Consider the following 22,090-nt stretch of genomic DNA (forward strand, 5'->3'; position numbering starts at 1 on the left):
TTAAAGTTGTACCATCTATCCCGAAGAGTAGGCAGCTCCTGACAGTAATAGCAGTAGAGAATGATCAAGTGAATTGATTATCACAAACAATAATATGAATGTTACAGGAATAGTAGTTTTCATTACTAGACTGGAAAGTGACTCATTGCGGGGAGAGATGGCATTTTCGCGCGAGGCGAAGCCGAGCGCTGGAAACGCCATCGTGCCCCGCAATGACACTTTCGAGGCGAGTATTGAACATTATTTTTCATTACGATACCGAAAACTTATAAAAACATGAAAATTTTCGTTTATTTAACTTAGTATTAAGAGAAAAAACCGAACTAATGAAAAAAAACTCAACTCTGAATTATTAATAAGTGCACGGAAAAAACTCATAACGCTAACTTTCCGTGTGCATGTACCTCGACATAAGCACGGAAACTTAACGTTATGAGTTTTTTCCGTGCACTTATTAATAATTGCATGGCCAATAGTTTGAGGAAAAACAGACTATTTTGGGTAAAAAAAAGTATCTTTATTAAATTAACTACAGAACAAGCTGATGAATAAACAAATAAAGAAAGAGACCTTTGATGATTACATAGGATCAACACGCTGATAAATCTTTATTAATGAAAATGAAAATGTATGTTAAAGTCGCAGTTTTGATTTTCACTTATGTTTAACATTTTTTGTGGTAGCTTTAGGTTTTTTCTCATTTCTGCAACATTGACTTCCGAGTGTGTTCCATCAACTTTATTATTTTCTTGAATGAAATTGCGATTTTGCACAGTATCTTCTTCTGATGAAATTACATCGTCGATTGTAAAATATTGTTTTGAAACCAGATTCACCTCTTCATCATTGTTAGAAATGTTATTGAGTGGCAGTGAATCCAAAGAGGAATTGTTGTAATTTGAAATTGAATTAGTAATGTCTCTGATTGGAAGTAAATTCAAAGAGGAATTGTTTTGATTTGAGATTGAAGTACTTGGTTTTGAAAAAAGTTTTTTAGACACATCAATTTTTCTATTTATGGACTCCTCAATGTAACCTTCAGCAACGGTTGCACTTTTCCAGCCTCCGTGCCTCTTGAGTGTGAGTAAATCCGCTCCCCCTTCCACCAGCATTGACGCGGATGTGCGTCGAATAGCATGACCTGTGTAGGATTCAGGCTGTTCTAGCTTAAGGTACTGGGCGACCTTTTTGGGAACATCCGAAATCGTATGACTCCCGACATGTTGTGCTACGCACTTGCCTTGCCTGAAGCCAACAAAAAGTCTAGGGCTCGTCATTTTTGATGGGCGTAAAGACAAATATTTACGTACTAGCTGGCAGGGTTGATACGTACATTCATCGTCTGTAATGATGAAACTTCTGCTAGCATGTGTTTTACCATCTCTCAATGTAACCTTAATGAAACTGCCATAATCTTTTACGTCATTTATGCTAAGGCGTAATAGATCATCTCGCCTAAGGGCTCCAAAAATGCCAAACGTCAAAATTACTTTACTTAACAACCATTCTTTGTCGGGAGCGTTGATCATGAACTGAGAAATTTGATCAGATGTAAAAACATTCGCTTTTTTAGGTTTGAAACCAACAGACTTTTTCTTTAAAAATGCAACTGTTTTTGGAAATTTTAAATTTCCAAGATTTTCTTTTACTTTTAAGACATTTTTAACCATTGAATACTTGCTCCACAAGGTGCTAGGTTTCATAGTTTTCGACAGTTCTGACATATAGACTAGAAGTATGTCATCATTAACCTGGCTAGGTTTAATGTTTTCTTTTTGACACCAAGTACAAAGCTTATCGTATTCATTTTCGTATCTTAAACGCGACACATCAGGCAATAATTCGTTTGTTACACTTACCGCTCTGTTCATCAAAGTTTCAGGAATATTATCCATATTAGTACACATAGTTCAAAGAATCTATCTCAACAAACATAACCTAACTGACAATGTCAATATATAAGCGAGGAATGTGTTTTCAACAACAATACAATCAGCTGATCTGACTGCACCGCAAAATCCCATAGCGGTTACTTTCCGTGCAGTACATACGCACGGAAAGTTAACGTTATGTAACTTTTCCGTGCAGTAGCGGGAATTACCTATTTTCTTATCTCATTTTACGTTTAGAAAGTGTACTTTCGTGTGTAGAGTAATGAAAATAATAATTATTTGTTGATGTCATATAAAACATGATTGGTAAACAACTACAATATCACAACATAATAGAATATTTCAGAGCACTACAGCAACCTTGGAATGCAATACATGAATTTTTTTAATGGATCTATAGTAGAGAACATATATTATTATTTCCTATCGGTTCTATGTCGTATATTTTGTTGTATAGTTTGAAATGGTAAATGTTGCCATGCATGGAGGAAAATTAATTTGTATTTAAACATTCAAATTGCTGGCTATTACTTATTTAACTCAAATAGTTTTGTTACTAAGTCTTAGGCAAGCGAAATAAGATAAATCGTTTATGATACCCAGACAGCACCAGGATATTTTAAAATTTTTTAAAAATTATATGTTTATCTTAAAAATATTTTATGTATTGTAATATTATTTTTAAAATATTTGTACATATATAGGATACATTTGGCTGATGGGGCATCTGGGTCTGCAAGTTTGATCCATGAGCAACATTATATTGGTCTGTATTTATGTCCATCGTGCGATTGTACATTGAACTTGTAGATTGAGGGGTACCATGGCTCGGGACTAATGTTAGACTAATGTTAGACTAATGTTAGTACTAATGTAAGACACGGGAATAATGTTGAATCTCTCCGGGGGTCTGCTCTCCAGATAGTGATGGTAACATTGGTGAGGGGGTTGTGCGTAAGGACGAGGATGTCGTTCGTGTGCCAGTAGACCATGGAATATGTTCGGCTTGAATGAGATTTTTCATTTCATATTCTGACAATAAGGACGCTATTTTAGATTTTATTTCAACTTGCAAAAAAGGAGTAAACGTTCTTACGGTATCTTCGGCAGATTTAAAGAATGATGTAAGATGATCTGAAGTTGTGTTTGTAGAGTGTTTTTTTTTTGGAAAAATAATTCTCTAGTACACCGGCCACTTGACTGGTACTCGTTGATTCTTGACTTTTTTTCCGAACCACACGGGAACTGGATGCATGTCTCTTTGGTGGATTTAGTGTCGAAGATTGCTCGGTTTCTGAGACATCAGACAAGTGTTCCGCTGTCTTTTCCGCGTCATAGTCTCCTACTTCAGTTTCATTATCGTCTGCATACTCTATATTACTAATCTGCAGTCGTTTATCAGACATGTGGTCATTAAGGAAAGACATTTGGTCTTCATACTTCCAGGGTTTGATGTTTTTGTTTGCCTGCCCGCTCTTTGTTTTCTTTTTCGATAATGCTTTCCTATAACTATCCCTTAGATTGTTCCACCTTTTCTTTATTAGTGCACCTAAAAATGAAACAAATCATTATTGTTATGGAAGTCCAAATTCGATAAGTTAGTAACCACCCGTGTTACTTGTAGTTCTGGTCTGCCCTAAATGTCAATTTAAAAAATTTACCATCTATAATATTACTTATATATGATTTTAAAAACACGTTCTATTGCAGGTTCCTTGGACACGCTGGCACGTACAGGTCTGTAGCATTCAGTTACAGAATGGGCGAGTCAACAGTTGCTAACATTGTACACAGCACTTGCAGAGTAATTTGGGAAAAGCTGTCACCGGTGGTTATGCCCAAGCCTGACAAAAATAAGTGGGAGAGGATTAGTGAAACATTTAATGAAACATGGCAATATCCAAATGCCATTGGAGCTATCGACGGAAAACATGTCGTCATTGAGAAACCAGGTAATAGTGGATCAATGTTTTTTAATTACAAAAAAGGATTCAGCATAGTATTGCTGGCTTTGGTTGATGCCAATTGCAATTTTATTACTGTGGACGTTGGCGCTTATGGTAAACATAGTGATGGTGGAATCTTCAAAGAGTCTCAAATAGGAAAATCTCTCCATAATGGTCTTCTTGACTTGCCTCCAGCTAAAGCCCTGGGTGGCTCAAGCATTGTACTTCCCCATGTCATGCTTGCCGATGAGGCGTTTCCCCTGCACATGAATATCATGCGGCCGTTCCCTGGCCCACAACTGATCAATAACACAGAGAACAAGGTATACAATTACAGGCATAGTCGTGGTAGACGCGTGGTGGAGAGTGGTTTTGGAATATTGGCAAAAAAATTCAGAGTGTACTCCCAGAAACTCCAAGTAAAACCTGATCACGTAGATATCATAGTTCTAGCAACGACATGTCTTCACAATTTTTTACGAGGTGACGAGGCAAATCTATGGAGGCCTGGTGAACTGGAACTTAATGAAGAGTTCCACGGATTGCGACCACTAAGAAGGACAGGGGGAAACGCATCTTTAGAAGCATTTGAAATCAGGGATGGGTTTAAGAAATACTTAAACTCTGTGCAAGGCAAAGTGTCGTGGCAGGACGATATGATCAACAAAGGCATGAAGAACGTGTAAAGACACAGAGCAACTACGACGTGCGAACAGAGCAACATGAAGGAAATGTAAACACAGAGAGTAATTGCAAAATTATTATAAGAATATAAAAATTGTAAATTTGTACAGATGTACAGATGTATCTTAATAAATTGTGCTGATTGTTCTACTATTGTTTTAATGGTTTCACTCAATATACAAAAAAAAGTTTTGTTATTAAACCCAATTTAATAGTATGTGATATAATAATATTTTTATTATATAAAATTATCTACATTATTTAAAGATAAGAGTGAAAATGCCAATGCCACAAACAAAATGTTTCTATCTATCTTGGGTTTTAAAAGTAATGAATAGTTTCATTACTTAATTAATACACTGTATTATGTACTCTTGGGATAAGCCTTAATGCATCGTGATTTAAGAACGAGAACTTAATAAGTAAGCAACTTAAACAAGTACAGTATAATAAATAGTACTACATTTTAATAATAATACTACACGAGACCAGCTGTTCTGAGATAGCTGGTCATTCACCTCTGACAATCTATTTTGACGCAGTGCAGAGAATGTGTCAATGTGTGAGGTTATGTTCGTGTTCTTTTGTGATGTTTGTCTCTGTTGTAAAGTTGCCAACTGGTACAAACTACTGTTTATATATATGTACAAACTACTGTATGGTAACACATATTACTTACAATCTTCATTCAGATTTGTAGATATTTCCTCCCACGCGGAATCCTTCATCACTATATTGTAGTAGTCTTTGTGCGACAAGTCGTACAACATACCATAGCCCTGTACTGCAGAAATTAATCTTTCATCAAAACTCATCTTGAACTACTGCTTGAACTAATCACAGAACTGTGTACCGCACGAGCTATTGCACAACACTGGTTCACTGGCCGCGGGCCGGCGTCTCGCTCCGGCAGCTCCGGCAAAAATCGCTCGCTGACCGAAAAGTGCCGGAGACGGTCTGACCGGACTGAACTGAGCGGTCTGACCTGACGTAGTGTGCGGCTCTACATTTGAATACATGGCTTCCGAATTTTGCCGGAACGGTCTGACCTGATCTGCCTGAGCTGGTCTGCCGTAGTGTGCGACAAGCCTAAGTGATCGTGCGATTCGTCCTCTCCGCAGGTGGCTGTTTTATTGTCGAGGTAAGTACGCATTACTTTAATTATTAAAGTCAAATTTAGGAAACTGAATTTTAACTGTCGTATGACCCAGAGAAGTATTGCATTGTGTAGGCATCAGTAGATTTTAGATGCAATCGTTTGTCGACAATAAATTAGCCTAGGTCTAGTTTGAGATTCTATGCGAAGAACACGTGTTCGAATTTTTACCTCTTACTCAGTTAAACCTATCTGTTGCAGAATTTTGATTCGTTGTTAACCTAATATATAAGTGAAATGGTGATAAAAGCTTACACATGCACAGCTTAGGCTTAAACGATTTATTTGGTGGTATTTTATTAGGCTCTAGGCCTATATTCAGCAAGTTAAACTTCTATCCTCCGAACATTCCAATGCAGGCTACCCTATTTGTTCTCAGCTTAGGTATTTATGTAGTCCTATAAGTTAGGCCTACTCTTCCAAACTTATTGGCCTAATTATTTTCAAATTAAAACATTTTTAACTTTTGTGAAACAACATTTTGGTAGGCCTAACTTATTTATGCTAATTTGAAAGGTTTAACGGGTTACAAGGTACCTATCCTACTCTATGTTAAATGTGATCTTGTGACCATAGGACTAAGTTTGGCCTAGCTCCCTAGCTGTTCCAGACTAGGCCTATCTGTTTTGGATCAGATGTTCTATTTGCAGCCAAATCAATGTTACACTTTAGTTTATAGGCCTATACATTCTACATTTAGAGGCGGTTCACGAGTACGGGGTTTCGTGGCCCGTGGTTATCGTTGATCTCAACCAATTTTAACCGACGGCCAATAAATGGGTTCACGACATGGATCGTTAGCTGAGATCAAGCTTAGCCGAGACCAACGCTGGCCTTCGCTCAACAGCAGGGATTAAGTTAATTGGGAATTTTCGTTCATTAATAATTTTCGGAATATCCCTGTCATAATTGGATGAAGTTTTTTAACTGTCTGCACCCGAGCGCGGGCGAATAACCCGTGACTCGTGAACCATCCCATACTATTATAACTTACATTATACATAACTACCTACCAGCAGATTATTAAATGAAACCGTTATAAGTAAACTAAATCTAACCTTAACCAAACTGCAGTATGTGAGTAAATGTAGGACGTAAACTAAAGTGCAGCCCAAATCAATTCCATTGCAGCAAGATGAAGGCCCTAAGTTATTTTGGCAAAGTTCCTTAATTGTTCTTAGGGGTAGACTTCCGTATCTGTTGGCACAAACAACCAAATGAAAATATCGATAGATATATCGAATGAAACAATCAATATTTTCATTCGGTTTTTTGTGCTAACAGAAACGGAAATTTACCCTCCCCCAGTGAACCCGGCATTTTACACTAACTTATTGCAGGAAGGTCTGATTAGATAAGTCACGTAATTTATTTTGCCAGATTTACATAAATGCATTGGCTAAGTCAATGTAGGCTGCCGTACGTTAAAGATCTAAGTTCATGTAACTTAGGCCTACAAGTTTACTTATTTTGGCACAGTTATAATCTTGATTTTCTTTATTGATAGGCGTACATCGAGCATAAATTATACATTGATAGGCCTAAATCGATAAAACTTATATTTAACTTAAGTAAACTTAAGTTTAGGCCTAACTTATGTTAATCATAATTAGGTACTTTTTCAAATTGGTAAAAAATTGTTTTTCTTCTGAACATAGACGTGTTGTTTCATATTGCCTTTAAAATTGCACTATAGACTTAACCTAAAAAGTAGGCTGTACAGACATTTCTACTTAATTAAATTAGTTCAATCAACGAGTTTTCTTTTAAAAAAAATGTGTGGATTTTCGATACGATATTGCCGCTATATTGAAAGGGCGAATCTAGCCCATGGATAAAGTATCTTGCAAATAGTTCAGTTTTACCAGACTAGTTTTGCTATTAGTTTTGCTAGACTTCAGTTTTAAGTAATTTAAACATTTTCAAGTATTACCTATCTTAGTGTTTTGGATTAGAAATTATAGTTTCAATAACTCGTCCTCACGATTTTCATTTAGTTGTGGGTTTCTCAATATTCATGATTATCCTATATTAATAAATGTTAATAATACATAATTTAGAAAAATAATAGTTAACCGTAGACACCTACCTAAATAAGTGGGTCGTGAGGAAAAGTTTAATGGTTGTGGGGGGTCGCCAGACCAAAAAGTTTGGAAACCGCTAGTGTAGGCTATTATGTACTAACCACAGTTTGTTTGCATTTTATTTCCAATTTTAATAAGTTACTTCTTTCTGCTATAAATTCTTTCTGCGATTAAAATTAATTTTTTAAACTAGGCTATAAAATTAACTTTTCAATTAAAAAATTAAACTGTCATAACCTAACCTAACCAACCAAACTTTCTTAAATACAAAATAGTTACAAGATAAAAATTGAACAAAGGTTGGTTTAACTTACTAATAAAAATTTAAAAAAAATTATAAATGCTTCAATTTTTAACATTTTTAAATCTTTGACAAAAAGTTAATGACACCGATGGTATTTGATCTGGGTACCTTTTGGTCTCAAGTCGAGTACGCTAACCACAACGCCACAAACACCGATGGCCTCACCTCGTGTCGTTGCGGTAATGGTGTTCCCTTAGAGAAGAGTGACGTCACGCCCCCCCCCCACTCCTTCGCTAAAGAGGTTCTCATCGGTTCCTGACCAGGATATCGAGATACTATAGCAATAGACTTGTGTTGTCACTGCTGCCTAGCAACTGTTTGATTATTATTAATTTTTCTGATTCCTCAAACTGTTTCTTCACATACCTTAACCTTAAAGTTGTAGATGTGTTGACTAGCGTACATTATTATTATTGTGGTGAATAGTAGTAATTGTATAGTGTGGTGATTTATTTTTGGTGAAGTATTTTTGGCATATCCAACGACTAAACATCTTAAAGAAATCTCTATTATTATTAATATAGATGGACTTTCTTTGTTTAAATCAAGTAACACTGAGCTTTGGCCTATACTGGGGTCAATCTTCAATCCGACGGGTTATGAACAATTCGTGTTTCCCATCGGAATATGGTGTGGAATTGGAAAACCTGCTAGCTGTGAAAACTTCCTTAGGCAATTAGTGGATGAGGTAAAGGTCCTCCAGGAAACAGGAATCAGCTTAAATGGAAATAATATAACTTTTAAAGTGGAAGCATTTGTATGTGATGCTCCGGCATTGGCATCTATCACTTGTACAAAAGGTCATGCTACAGCAGTTGTAAAAAATGTATGGTAAATGGTGAAAGGTTTGAAAACCGTACAATATTTCCACATGGAAATGATTCTGATGAACCTCCTGATAAAAGGACTCATGAACAATTTTTGGGGAGATCAGATGTCCCTTATCAAACAGGTTTAACGCCATTAACAGAAATTTTAAGTTTAGATTTTATAGCATCTTTTCCTTACGATTATATGCATTTGGTGTGTTTGGGAGTAGTTAAACATTTTTAGTGATTCTCAGCTGTGGGAAAACTGGTACAAGATTATCTTCAAATGATGTTTTAAGAATATCAAAATTTAATTTAATTTATTGAATTTCAAACCATTTATTTCGAAAGAGTTTAACGGGAAACCTCGCTCCCTTTCAGATCTTAGGAGATGGAAAGCTACTGAACTGAGAATGTTTTTGCTATATACTGGACCTGTTGCTTTAGTGAATGTGTTATATCAGTGTCTATATGAGCACTTTTTATGTCTTCATGTGGCGATAACCATTCTTTGTGATAGGACATTTCATTGCAAACTAAATTTACGGAAATATGCAGGTGATCTTCTAAAACACTATGTTAGAGTCTTCAGTATGTCTTATGGGCAGGAATATCTAACTTATAACTTTCATGGCTTGACTCATTTAGCTGAAAATAACATTAGCCTCGGTCCACTAGATAACCAAAGTGCTTTTAAATTTGAGAATTTTATGCAATTTTTGAAAAAAGCTTGTACGAAAACCAGAAAAGCCTCTACAGCAAGTCGTTAAAAGATTAAATGAAGAATCTAACATATCTCAGCTATATTGGCATCATAACTCAAATAAAGTCATACATTTTCCAGTTTTGGAAATAAAACATAATGATGATCCCCTCATACAAAATTGTGAAAATCCTCAATATAAGAAATTGTTAATGGAAACATTCCTAGCTACTAATGAGAAGCCGAACAATTGTGTCTTAATTGATAACACTGAGGTTGTGTTATTTGATAATATCTGTCATTCCCAAAACAAAAGTGTCTGCATTGTTGATAGAGAATTCAAGTGTAAATCAATTTTTTTTGACAGCCCTTGTGAAAGTTCAAGGCTTAATATATTGTTGCTAGAAAAACTGTCCCATACCCAAAAAAATTGGAATATTGAAAAAATTACTAAAAAATGCCTATTGTTGCCATACAAAGGGAAATATGTTTGTTTCCCCTTAGTTCACATATAATTCTTATAAAAGTGGAAATGAAGAAAGTCGTCAAATATTAATTGGTCATCAATAAGACAAGTTTACATAACATCATATATTGCATGAACAAACACAATCTTATTAGGCCTACTATTTTTGTTCCAATTATTTTATTATTAAATCATGTTGCTCTTGGACTTACTGCATGTGATAAAGGTATGTATGCAGAAATTTGTTACGTCAGCATAACATAATTAACAAGAATGATCATAAAAGATTATAATCTTAATTTTTCTTAAATAACTAGTTATTTTTCTAAACTTTCTTTTGTTTGCAAAATTACAATTTGCAGTACAGTAACATATTTTTTAAACTAGGTGAAAACGTAATTTAACGAGAGAACCTTTTAACGAGCCTTAGAACGAGAAGACCTAGGCGACGGCCCCATCGCATTACCCTAAGACCAGTTTTGGAAAGTCATAATATTCTAACAATAATTAATAAATTCACTAATATTATTGTTTAAACAAAGCAAAATTGTGGTGGTGTTCATAAAAGAACAAAGTTTTAATGGGTAACTTCTAGTCAATAAGGGTTAACAATACAAAGAACTTTGGTTATATTGTACTTCCTTTTCAGATGAAAGTATATCTTGCTACAGTCTTATGAAGCTGTTTTGATTTTTAAATATTTTTTTCTCAATAACAGCTATATAAGTGTTTTTAGTGTTGCTAATTAGATCCATGATATGTGATCATAGGTTTTAAGCACTTTTATGTTAACCTGAGTAATTGATTTCAATTTCAGACAATGGTTTGGGCTGTTGTGAAACTTCTTGAAGAAAACACAGTCAGCTGTGTGCCACAGAAGTGGCTGACGGATGACCAGGCATCATGCATGTGGCCACCAAAAATACCTGGAATGTCGACATCTAAATTAATAGAAACTGAAGCACACCCAGACGACTCGTGGACTGTGTGTAGAGTATAAACACTTTGTATCAATATTTGTGAGTATTAAGATCTGTATGTACAGTACAGTATTAATATTGTGTGTGGTAAAATATTGTTTAGTGGGATCATCACTGGGTTTGGCTTACAGGTACCAATAGGCCTACTTGGTTCAGACATGGAAGTTGCCCATAAAAAGTTCTAAAAATATGAATTAGTAAATCTTTAGAAACTAATTGCCTGCTGAAAAATCTTATGAACCAAAATATTTTGTATAAATAATGAAATCTGTGTAATTCTCAACAATCGAGCTTATTTTTGTGTTCATAGCTTTTATAGCAAATGTAAACAAAAATCATAAGGTATTCTTTGACAGACATCTATCTATCTATATATTAATAGGCAAGCATGTTTCTTTAAAACCTTTTTTCTCAGCTCGTGTGCATCGTAGGGAAAATCTACGCATACCGTTAGAAAGCTATTTTCCTGTAGGTGTGCAGAATCCCTTTATAAATTTAAATAGGCTCAAAGATAAGCGCAAACAATGAGTTTAAAAATTTGAAAAAATTTACATGGATCTTATGCGTTGCTATGCTGGTTACGAAATAACAACGAAATATAAACAGAAAATCAAAACAAATTAAAGAAACTCCAATCACATGTTTTATTTACAGTGTGGGGTGAAAATAGATAAGTGAGTACATTAAATATTTTTGGTCGAGTTTCGACCACTGGACGACCTCTCGTACTTATTTAATACGCAAGCAGATTTTTTGTGACAATTACTCCTCCGAAACTACTGAACCGATTGTCATGTTTTTGGTGTCATTGGAAAGAGCGTAACGTGAAGTTGTGCAGGAAACTTTTTTTTTTAAGGAAATAATTAGAGAGTGAGGCCCTGGGGCCCTTTAAAGTTTCATATTTCTCCATAAGGATAACATGGAAGATGATTTTTATTTACAGAAACATATGTTTGTTACTTGAAAATAGTCAAAGTCTACTAGATAATAATTGCTGTGTGTTATGACTGTTAATGTATACTACATTTCAATCAAGGATTGTGTACCTTAAAAGTTTACCCATAATGGGTCTTAATAGGCCCTACATTATTTTAATGCTGGGAATAGTCAAATTTAGTTGAGAATAAGTTACCATGATTTAGAAAACTTTACTATAATAATTTATGTATTTAAAATCACAAATCTTTGACATTTGGGGGGTAAACTTGCCTAAAAATGTTCAAATGGACTGTATGTTGAAAGAGCAATATTAAAAACTTGTCACTAATTATTTAACAGATATAATGGGATTGATGAGGTACCTTCCTTTTAACTGAAGTGTTGAGAAGACGAAGCCGGTAGACGTACACGAGTTTCTTCTGCTGGCCAGCTATTGCGTATTGCTCGTACACAGACCCGGACCGGCAGTAGTAGTGTTTCACTTCACAAATGTTCAATAGTTCACTTTTACTTTTAATATGTGTCACTAATAATAATTAAATATACTTTGGGGTTAAGAGATGAGAGCAGCAATTGGGAGTTAATTGTGCCGGGGACATGTTAGTAGTTGCATGAATGCAAGAGAACTGGGGCGAGATTGGGGTTTCCAGACATCACGTGACAGGACAAAGGTTATTGTATGATATGAAACGTCTGGAAATATCTAGGTAGCGCTTGAATACGGAACATGCCGCCCGCCTTGAACCATACATGGTTCAAAACATTGAGAAAGTTACAAAGTGACACATAATGAATAAAGATTGACATTGAAATATAAGAAACATAGATTAAATATATATACATTGAAAATAGAAATATGTTTGAAAATAGAATAAACATTTTGTTTGGTCTGATAATGAGATCAGGGGAGCGGGTACACCTTGGTAGCAGGACGACAGAAGGTTCCCCGCTGAGTCTTGATGGTGACAACTCGGACGATGCCGTCTGATCCAGGCGAAGTCTTCACTATGCGTCCAAGAGGCCAAAGTAGTGGTGGTGTTCTAGGGTCCTGAATTATAACGAGATCACCCACTTCTAGATTCTTGTTGGGCTTTTCCCATTTCTTTCTTTGTTGTAGCTGATGTAAATATTCTTGATGCCAACGTCGCCAGAAGCGTTGATGTAGGGCTTGTACAGTTTGCCAATGGTTGAGACGATTTTCGGGAACCTCTTCAAGATTTGGTTCCGGTACTGCCACAAGAGAAGTGCCAATAAGAAAATGACCCGGAGTAAGGGCTGAGATGTCGGATGGATCTGCGGATAACGCTGTCAAAGGTCTCGAGTTTAGTACAGCCTCCACCTGTGTGGCGAGTGTTATTATTTCCATTAGTGTTAGAACTCTATCGCCTATGACTCTTTTCAGATGATATTTAGAACCTTTTATAGCACTCTCCCATAGGCCTCCTTGGTGGGGAGCGGCTGGTGGTTGAAAGTGAAAATTTATTGAGTGATCTAACGCGAAGTTGTTAAGAGCATCTTTAGTGTTTGATTCCTTGATGAAATTCTGAAAAGTTTTCATGAGTTGCTTTGAGGCTCCAACATAGTTAGTTCCGCAATCTGAATATAAGTGGGCACACAATCCACGACGAGAAACAAAACGTTTTAGTGCAGCTATGAAGGAGTCTACAGATAGGTCTGTTACAATTTCTAGGTGCACAGCTTTCGTAGCAAAACATACAAAGAGGCAGAGGTATGATTTTAACCGTTGAGCGTTCCTAGTTGAATGAACTTTAATGTCAAAATGTCCACTATAGTCCATGCCAGTGTGATAGAATGGCCTTACAGGTTTTGATCGAGTTTCAGGAAGATCTCCCATCAGTGGAGGTTTGTTTACAGGCTTAAGTCTGAAACATCTTTGACACTTGAAAATCACAGATCTTATCACGCTGCGGGCTGATAATATCCAGACCTCTTGAGACAGAATAGACTGCAGCAATTGAGGGCCTGCGTGTAGATGCTTTAGGTGATAATGCATAATCAACAGTTTGACAGTACCGTGAGATTTAGGTAACAAAACTGGATGTTTCGCATCTTGTGTAAGGTTGGAATGTTTCAACCTGCCGCCTACTCGCACTATTCCACTGTCATCAATATATGGGGATAAACGAGCAAGTTTTAAGCTGCATTGAGATCCCTTTTTGAGAGCAGAGATGTCATCCTTAAATGATGTATTTTGTATGAGTTTGAAAATTCTTAATTTCGCTGAAGAAGTTTCTTGGCAAGTAAGTTGTCCAATGCGGGGATCATTGGCTTGCAGATTATGAATGAATCGCAATATATATGCCATGACATTTACAAGTTTCCTGAAACATGAATATTTTTCTAGTATATCAAAATCAGTGAGTTTAATCTTCTCTGTGGTTGCTAGAACGTTTAGAGGATTTGGCCTTATTTCAAGAGTGTCATCATGAATAACAGGTGTGAATTTTGGCTTAGGCCAAGAATCTGACGATGACTGTAACCATTCCGGTCCATTCCACCATAAATGATGAGTCACAAGTTGAGAGGGTGAAAGACCACGAGTGGCGCAATCTGCCGGGTTGTCTTGAGATTTGACATAATTCCATGAGTGAGGAGAGACCAATTCTTGGAGTTCTGAAATACGATTGGCAATGAAGACTTTCAAGCGGTATGGAAGAGTACGTATCCAGGTTAGGACAATTGTGGAGTCACACCAAGCATAGATTGATTCAATCTTCATATGAGCAGAGAGTATGTTTGAAGAATATTGAAGAAGTTTTCCCAGTAAGTGAGCGCCACAAAGTTCAAGCCGTGGCAGAGAAATTCTTTTCAAAGGAGCGACTTTTGATTTAGAGACGATGAGATAGAGCCTTGTATTCTCTTGAGAGTCAGTGACACGAAGGTAGACAACAGCAGCGTAGCCTTTCTCTGAAGCATCGCTGAAGCCGTGGAGTTGCACAGCCGTATGCAGAGAAGTAGAAATGTAGCGTGGAATTCTTAATTCTTGAATTATTGGGAGTTCTTCTAAGAATGAATGCCACTTGGTTCTAACATCATTTGGAACAGGTTCATCCCAAGTTAGCCCTGTTGTCCAGAGATACTGAATAAGTGTTTTTGCCCAGAAAATTACGGGTGTAAGAAATCCTGGTAAATCGTACAGTTTAGCGATTGTAGATAATATTCTTCTCTTTGTAAGTATAGCACTTATTTCAACATCCTTAACCTTGTAAGAAAGCATGTCAGACTCTGGAGTCCATTTTAGACCTAGGACACTGAAGAAGGCTTCACTATTTTCAGTTAACTCCACTGGAGTCTCTTTGTGTTCAATTGGGACTTGGTCCAATAGTTGGGGTGCGTTGCTAATCCATTTTCGGAGTTCAAAACCTCCTCTAGAGAGCAAGTTCTTGAGTTCATTCTGTGCAGACAAAGCTTCATCAAGACTTTCTGCTCCAGCGATGATGTCGTCATAAAATATTGATTTAGTTAGAATCTCAGACGCCTTGGGGTATGAGTGACCCTCATCTTTGACCAATTGTTGTAATGTTCTGATCGCAATGAACGGGGAACAGTTGAGACCGTAGGTGACGGTATTTAGCTTTAAGACTTGAAGGGATTCATCAGGGTTGGATCGCCAAAAGATTAACTGATATTTCTTGTCATCTTCAGCCACCAGAATCTGGCGATACATCTGTCGTATATCACAAGTGAACACAAACTTGTGACACCTAAAGTACAGCAAGACATCACTAATATCATTCTGCAACTTAGGGCCAGGCATGAGGATATCGTTTAGGGAGACGCCATTGTTTGTTTTGGAACTACCATCAAATACGACTCGTATTTTGGAATTAGGGGGATTCTCCTTAAATACTCCATGGTGGGGTAAATAGTAACATTCACCAGAAAGGGGTTGCTCACATGCACTCATGTGACCTGATTTGATGTAGTCATCCATAAATTCGGAGTATAAATCTTTGAATTCGGGCTGAGCAGCAAATTTTCTTTCCATCGCTTTAAGTCTAAGTTGAGCTGTACTACAAGATTCACCTAATAGTGGATGATTTGGTCTTTTCGGTAACTTAACAACATATCGACCAGAGTTATCACGTGTATGGGTTCTTTCAAAATGCTGTAAGCAGAGAACATCTTCTTCTGACTGAGTCTTGACACATGTCGGGGGTTCTTCGATTGACCAAAACCTTTGAAGTGAACTGTGAAGGTCTCCATCATGTGTAGTGAGAAAAGAAACAGTTTTTGGGATTGATAACTCAGATGTAGCAACAGGAGCTATGCCCATTACAACAAATCCGAATATAGTTCCTAAAACTTGGGGCAGGTTATGGCCTAAGAAGTGCTGCTCACCCGTCAGTGAGAGAGCGAATAAATCAGCTCCGATCAATAGATCAATTTCTCCAGGTTTGTCAAAACAGGGGTCTGCAAGAACAAAATCATTTAAGGATCCCTTCACTTGAGGTGAGACTGGGATCTGAGGCAGTGGTGAAGTGATACGATTCAAAACCAAGCATGGATGATGGTAGGCTAAGCGTTGACCATTAACTGCAGATATATCAATGTGCACTATTCCTCTAGAATGAATTAGTGAGCCAGAAATTCCTTGGATTTCATCATGTGCTCGAGTACGGGAGGCACTGATGAGCTGAACAGCTCTTTCAGATATCAATGTAAGTTGAGATGCACAGTCGAGCACAGCACGGAGTACAGTTTGCTGACCATCTTTGGAAAACACCTGAACTAAACATGTTCCAAGTAAAATTGTTGTTTTAGTTGGGTTTAACTGGCTAGAAAATCCTACAAGAGCACTTTTATTCACTGGTGCGGTGACATGGCTTTGGGGTGCGTTATTTGTAGGCGGCTTACCATATTTTTTTTCAAAAACCTTGGTTGGGTAACTTGACTGATGTTGTGTGGGAGTTGAGTCATGTAAGAGAGTGTGATGTCGCTTTGAACAAATTCGACACACTCTATGAGAAGGACAGTTATTAGTATCATGTAGATGGCCTAGGCAGTTGGCGCATAGATTATTTTTACAAGTGAATTCAACTCTATCACCTCTACTTTTAGCCTGAAAGGCTTGACACTTGTATATATTGTGATCGGATGCTTGACAAAACTTACAAGTGTTAGTCACTGTGACGAAAGCTGTTTTAGCTTGAGAGGAGTAAGGTTTACTATCTCGAATAGGTTTAGGCCTATAACTATTAGATTGAGTCTTTTGCACTGAAGGGTATCTTGTGTTAGCTGAGGGACCAAGACCGATACTAGCTCCTTCTAATCGTTTAAATTCTCTTTCAAGGAATTGAATTAGATCATTTACTGCAGGTATGTCATTGTTTGTGATGCGAGAATCCTCAAAAGATTTTCTTAAATCAGTAGGTAACTTTTTCAAAAGCGTTAGGACAAGCAGAGTATTTTCAGCTGTTATGTCATGGTTGAGATTTTTCAAAACTTGAGTGTTCTCTTTATAAACTGTGAGAAAATGTTGGAGACTTTTGAGAGAACCACTACTTATGCATGGCAAATCAATGATTTTTGTAACAAGCTGAGTTACAACACGCCTTTTGTTATCATAGCGATCCTTAAGCAGCCTAAGTGCAACATCAAAGTTTTCTGCAGTTATGCTTAAGCTCTTTACTAAATCTAAGGGTTCACCACTTAAAGAACTAAGCAGATATTGGAACTTACTCACAGGGGCCAAAGTTTCATTCCTATTAATAGAAGCCTCAAAAATATTGTAGTAGCTAACCCATTCTTCGTAGTTACCGCTGAATTTGGGCAACTCAAATTTGGGCAGTCGCAGAGATGGTTGGGTGGGAGGTGTTACTTCTTTAGTTTTAGCAGGTAACACTATTTTCAAGTCACTGATCGGAGAAATGAACAAGTCCGAAATTTCATCTTGCATAGAGCATGCTTCAGTTTCATCATAATCAGAACCAGGATCATCATAAACCACTTTATCGAATAAAGCTTTAAAATCAGAGAATAAACCTCTAACTTCATCATCATAGTTGTGTAAGCGCTGAATGGAAACAACATTTAATGATTGAGTTTCTGAGAGAGTAATTTGGGCTGACACAAACTTGCTTATTTTCTGAAGCCTATTTTTGACAAGTTTTGCCTTTTTCTCTAGTGTAGAGAATCTCATTTTAACAGACCATTTATGTAATCAAAAGAGTAAGCTATAGGCCTAAGTTTATCATAAGTTTAGGCCTACGTAAATATTCACCAACACCTAAATATCAAAATAACTCCAAGTCTTAGACCTAACAATAATGCAAATTAATAGCTCAGAATAAATCAATTCATTTACATTCACTCTATAAGAAATAATGAATGTAAAATTATATTTCACTTTACCATCAGACCCAAGATAGACATAGTAAATAAAAGTAAAGTCTATTTAACACAAGTCATTTCATTTGAATCAGTATTTTCGCAGAATAAATTGAGTAGGGAAGTATTTATTATGAGCAATATCCTTAATGTAACCACTAATATTTCGTTTAATATTCACACAAAACAATATTTTCCAAGATGTAAATAAACTTGAAGGTTACGTTTATATTTTGATTCAATTCACACAGCTGTATGTAGCTGGAGTGTGTTTTATATTCAGTCTGCTGATTTCCTGTGCTTGAAACTGAGTTTTACATATGATCAATTTGAAGAAGCAATATCATTGGGCGATTTATTCTGTTTTACGAATCTCGATGCTCATTGGTTCTTGCGACGTGCAGACTGTAGGCAGAGCGCTCTAGTGGAGAAGTTCGCTACCAAGGTGCATCGCAAGGACAGAAAATATAAAATGGCTGACTTTCTGATAAGTGAAAATATGTTAGAAAATTAAGGACGAGACAAAGTGCAGACAAAAATTATTGTTAATGACAATAATTGATATGGTGAATTGATTGAGAAACTTAGAGAAAAATATTAAATATCCTAACTAATTCCTGATTTCAAATAACTAGTTGAAAGGAAATATGACGTGATTCATGTAGCAGTGGGAGGACATGAACATGAAACTAACATGAAATATTCACGTCTGAGATGGCACAGGGGAATGAAATAAAATATTATTTATTCACCAAAAATAGTAATGGGGAATACAAATGCTGCTCTAATTATTTAGAGAAGTGACACTTTTAAGAGTTTAGTTGTACAATTTTAACAGTTACAGTAGCTAGGCTAATAAAAGCACAATATATTATTAATGATATGATTTTCGTCCGACTCGACAGGACCAGCGGATGGGGGGTAAACTTGCCTAAAAATGTTCAAATGGACTGTATGTTGAAAGAGCAATATTAAAAACTTGTCACTAATTATTTAACAGATATAATGGGATTGATGAGGTACCTTCCTTTTAACTGAAGTGTTGAGAAGACGAAGCCGGTAGACGTACACGAGTTTCTTCTGCTGGCCAGCTATTGCGTATTGCTCGTACACAGACCCGGACCGGCAGTAGTAGTGTTTCACTTCACAAATGTTCAATAGTTCACTTTTACTTTTAATATGTGTCACTAATAATAATTAAATATACTTTGGGGTTAAGAGATGAGAGCAGCAATTGGGAGTTAATTGTGCCGGGGACATGTTAGTAGTTGCATGAATGCAAGAGAACTGGGGCGAGATTGGGGTTTCCAGACATCACGTGACAGGACAAAGGTTATTGTATGATATGAAACGTCTGGAAATATCTAGGTAGCGCTTGAATACGGAACAACATTATTAAATCATTTTAAACAAAACAGCTGATTGACGAATAAAAAAATCATCTACTTCATGTGAATAATGTTGTTACACAAACATAGTTTTTATAACCAATAACTTGAGTCTTTTTTACTTCTGGGTGTATTTTGAGTTTGCAGTTATGAAAGCACCGAGCCAAGTAACTTTTATCTAATTTTCTTTATAAACTAACAGTATTAATGAATTAGTACATGAACTTGACAAGTTAGGTAATTTGTCAGTATGCCAAGAGGAAGAAGAGTGGGTCCTCGAAAACAGACGAAGGCGGAGACACCCATCTAGAAATCCAACTGAGTTTTTAAATATAGAGGTCAGTGGATTGCCAAGATACAGATTAGACTAATAAAATGGGACAGTGGTTTTATTGATGTGGGATATTAATACATCAAAAAGGTCCTCATTTTAATGGCACAAGGCTTCATGTGATCAGAATGGTTAACAACTTAATAGAATGTAAAGTCTTAACTGGGACAAGTGAGTGGGGACATATTTTGATTTCGAGGATAAAAATGTGCCCGTCTGAAACAAACTTAAGCTACCTTTTAAAATGGAAAAATGCTAATTTATGTTATCTTTGGCAAACGCATATTCATTACGGAAAATTCTGACCAGGGTAATCTTCCTGAAGGCAACTTTAAGACTAAAATCGTAGTATTCGTGGAAGTGCTTTTGTGATTAACATATTGTTTTTTTTGTGTTCATTTTTAAAGTATATTCTTCAAACAGCATTGTAAGACCCTCAAAATATGCTTCATAGGCCTTTTGGTTTGATATGATCAAATGTTTTGTTAAATGTGTTTTAAAAATCTTTAAAAAATAACTAGGAACACACTTGAACTTGAACACTTATTAATTTACTAAATGTAATACACATACAGCTAGAAAATGGCTGGACTGCTTCCCTTCTAAGGCTTTATTATTACTGTATTTAATTTTCGACGTCGAGTAAATTCGATACAAATATATAACACGATGAATTTGTTTTCTAAATTCATATGTTATTTTGCGGGGCATTGAGCCGCACAGGTTCACTAGTATGAAACTAAACCATTGCCAGTTGAGGCTAGTTTTTTTTTTCTGAAAACTACTTTGGCCATTTTTGAAATGGTTAAACATTATGATATTTTTTATACTTCTTCCAATCTTACCTGTTCATGACTAAGCTTTATGTTTATTATTTAAAAGTGTTGCTCCTTTGTGAAATTAGTTTTTTTTAATAACTTATAAAGAAATTTTATGTTAGTGTCGTGTGAAAAAGCCCGGAAGAAGGAGAGGAAGGCTGAAGGATCCAGTGATGTGGAGAAAGGAAGTAGTTGCGATGATGAGAATAGAAAACGTAAGATTGTCCCTAAAAAATTTGGTTATAAAACGTATGAAGCCACGATTGCAGTAAAAAAAAAACATGGCGGCAAACAACAAATATCCCACCTCCATTCCCAGATGTGGATTCAGAAATTCAAACTGGTCAAGCTGATGAGTCTTCTCAGCCTCTTCTGTCTCCTCAGCCTGACTTCAGCCAACTCAATGATGAGACACAGCAGCCTGTTGGATCTGAACAAGCTAATTCAGTCTACTGAAGATTTTCAAAAAGGTAAGCCTTTTATTGAATTTCTCTAGGGAAGTAGCTATTACTGTGTATGGTAAGACCTAGACAAGGGATTGGTATACTTTTTTTCATTTTGATGTACATTGAGGCCAAAAACGCTATTCATTCAAATTTATATAAAACCTCCGTGAACTTGACTAATTTTTGTTCGATAAAGAAATTTGAAAACTAATGATTTATTATATTGAAGGCGTTTTTTTTACAGTTAGCCTATTGGTAACGGAGAATATTAAAAAAACTGTAAATTATAAATTCCCATGTTCTTTTTGTGGCGAATAGGACGTAAATTGTAAAGTTTTCTTGTTTATGGATATATTTTTATGAAACTTGGCAAATGTATTTATTTTATATTAAGCTATTCATATTACACTAAAAACAAGTTTTTGTGTTGACTGTTTATTGACTGCTTGTGTGGACTTAACCTAATCATGAGCTCCGAGGTGAGAATTTTGCGATTGACGATGAAAACCCCAGTTGCACTAAATGTAGACTATGTTCAAAGTTAATATGACAAGGTGGGTTAATAAAACGACTTCAAGTTTATCAAAACAACTCTAATCCAAACGTAAATTTGAACTTAATTAAAAAAAAAGCAAAAGTAAAGTATGCTTAACTGTATCCCAAACACAACCATCAACCTCAAGTAACAAGTAACATATGTTGGTAAGTTACAACAATTCTTTGCAAAACCAAAACTACCCTCTGCATCAACTGAAATTCCTGAACTTGGCCCCACTTCTGAGAAAAATGGATT

The 22,090-nt window shown here is 36.1% G+C and overlaps 1 protein-coding gene across 1 annotated transcript; it reads right to left on the reverse strand.

Annotated features, from left to right (window-relative positions):
• Positions 1–12,864: 12,864 nt before the first annotated feature.
• On the reverse strand, positions 12,865–20,886 carry LOC128984344 (uncharacterized). Its single transcript, XM_054403652.1, has 4 exons — positions 20,879–20,886; positions 19,338–19,485; positions 17,728–18,000; positions 12,865–16,710 (listed from the first exon to the last, which is right to left on the reverse strand). The coding sequence occupies exons 1-4, from the start codon at positions 20,884–20,886 to the stop codon at positions 12,865–12,867; spliced, it is 4,275 nt and encodes a 1,424-aa protein (XP_054259627.1).
• Positions 20,887–22,090: the final 1,204 nt, after the last annotated feature.

This window comes from Macrosteles quadrilineatus, unplaced genomic scaffold (genome assembly GCF_028750875.1).
Source record: "Macrosteles quadrilineatus isolate MER2022 unplaced genomic scaffold, UCM_ALF_1.0 Scaffold_2__2_contigs__length_208266976, whole genome shotgun sequence".
NCBI lineage: Eukaryota > Metazoa > Arthropoda > Insecta > Hemiptera > Cicadellidae > Macrosteles > Macrosteles quadrilineatus.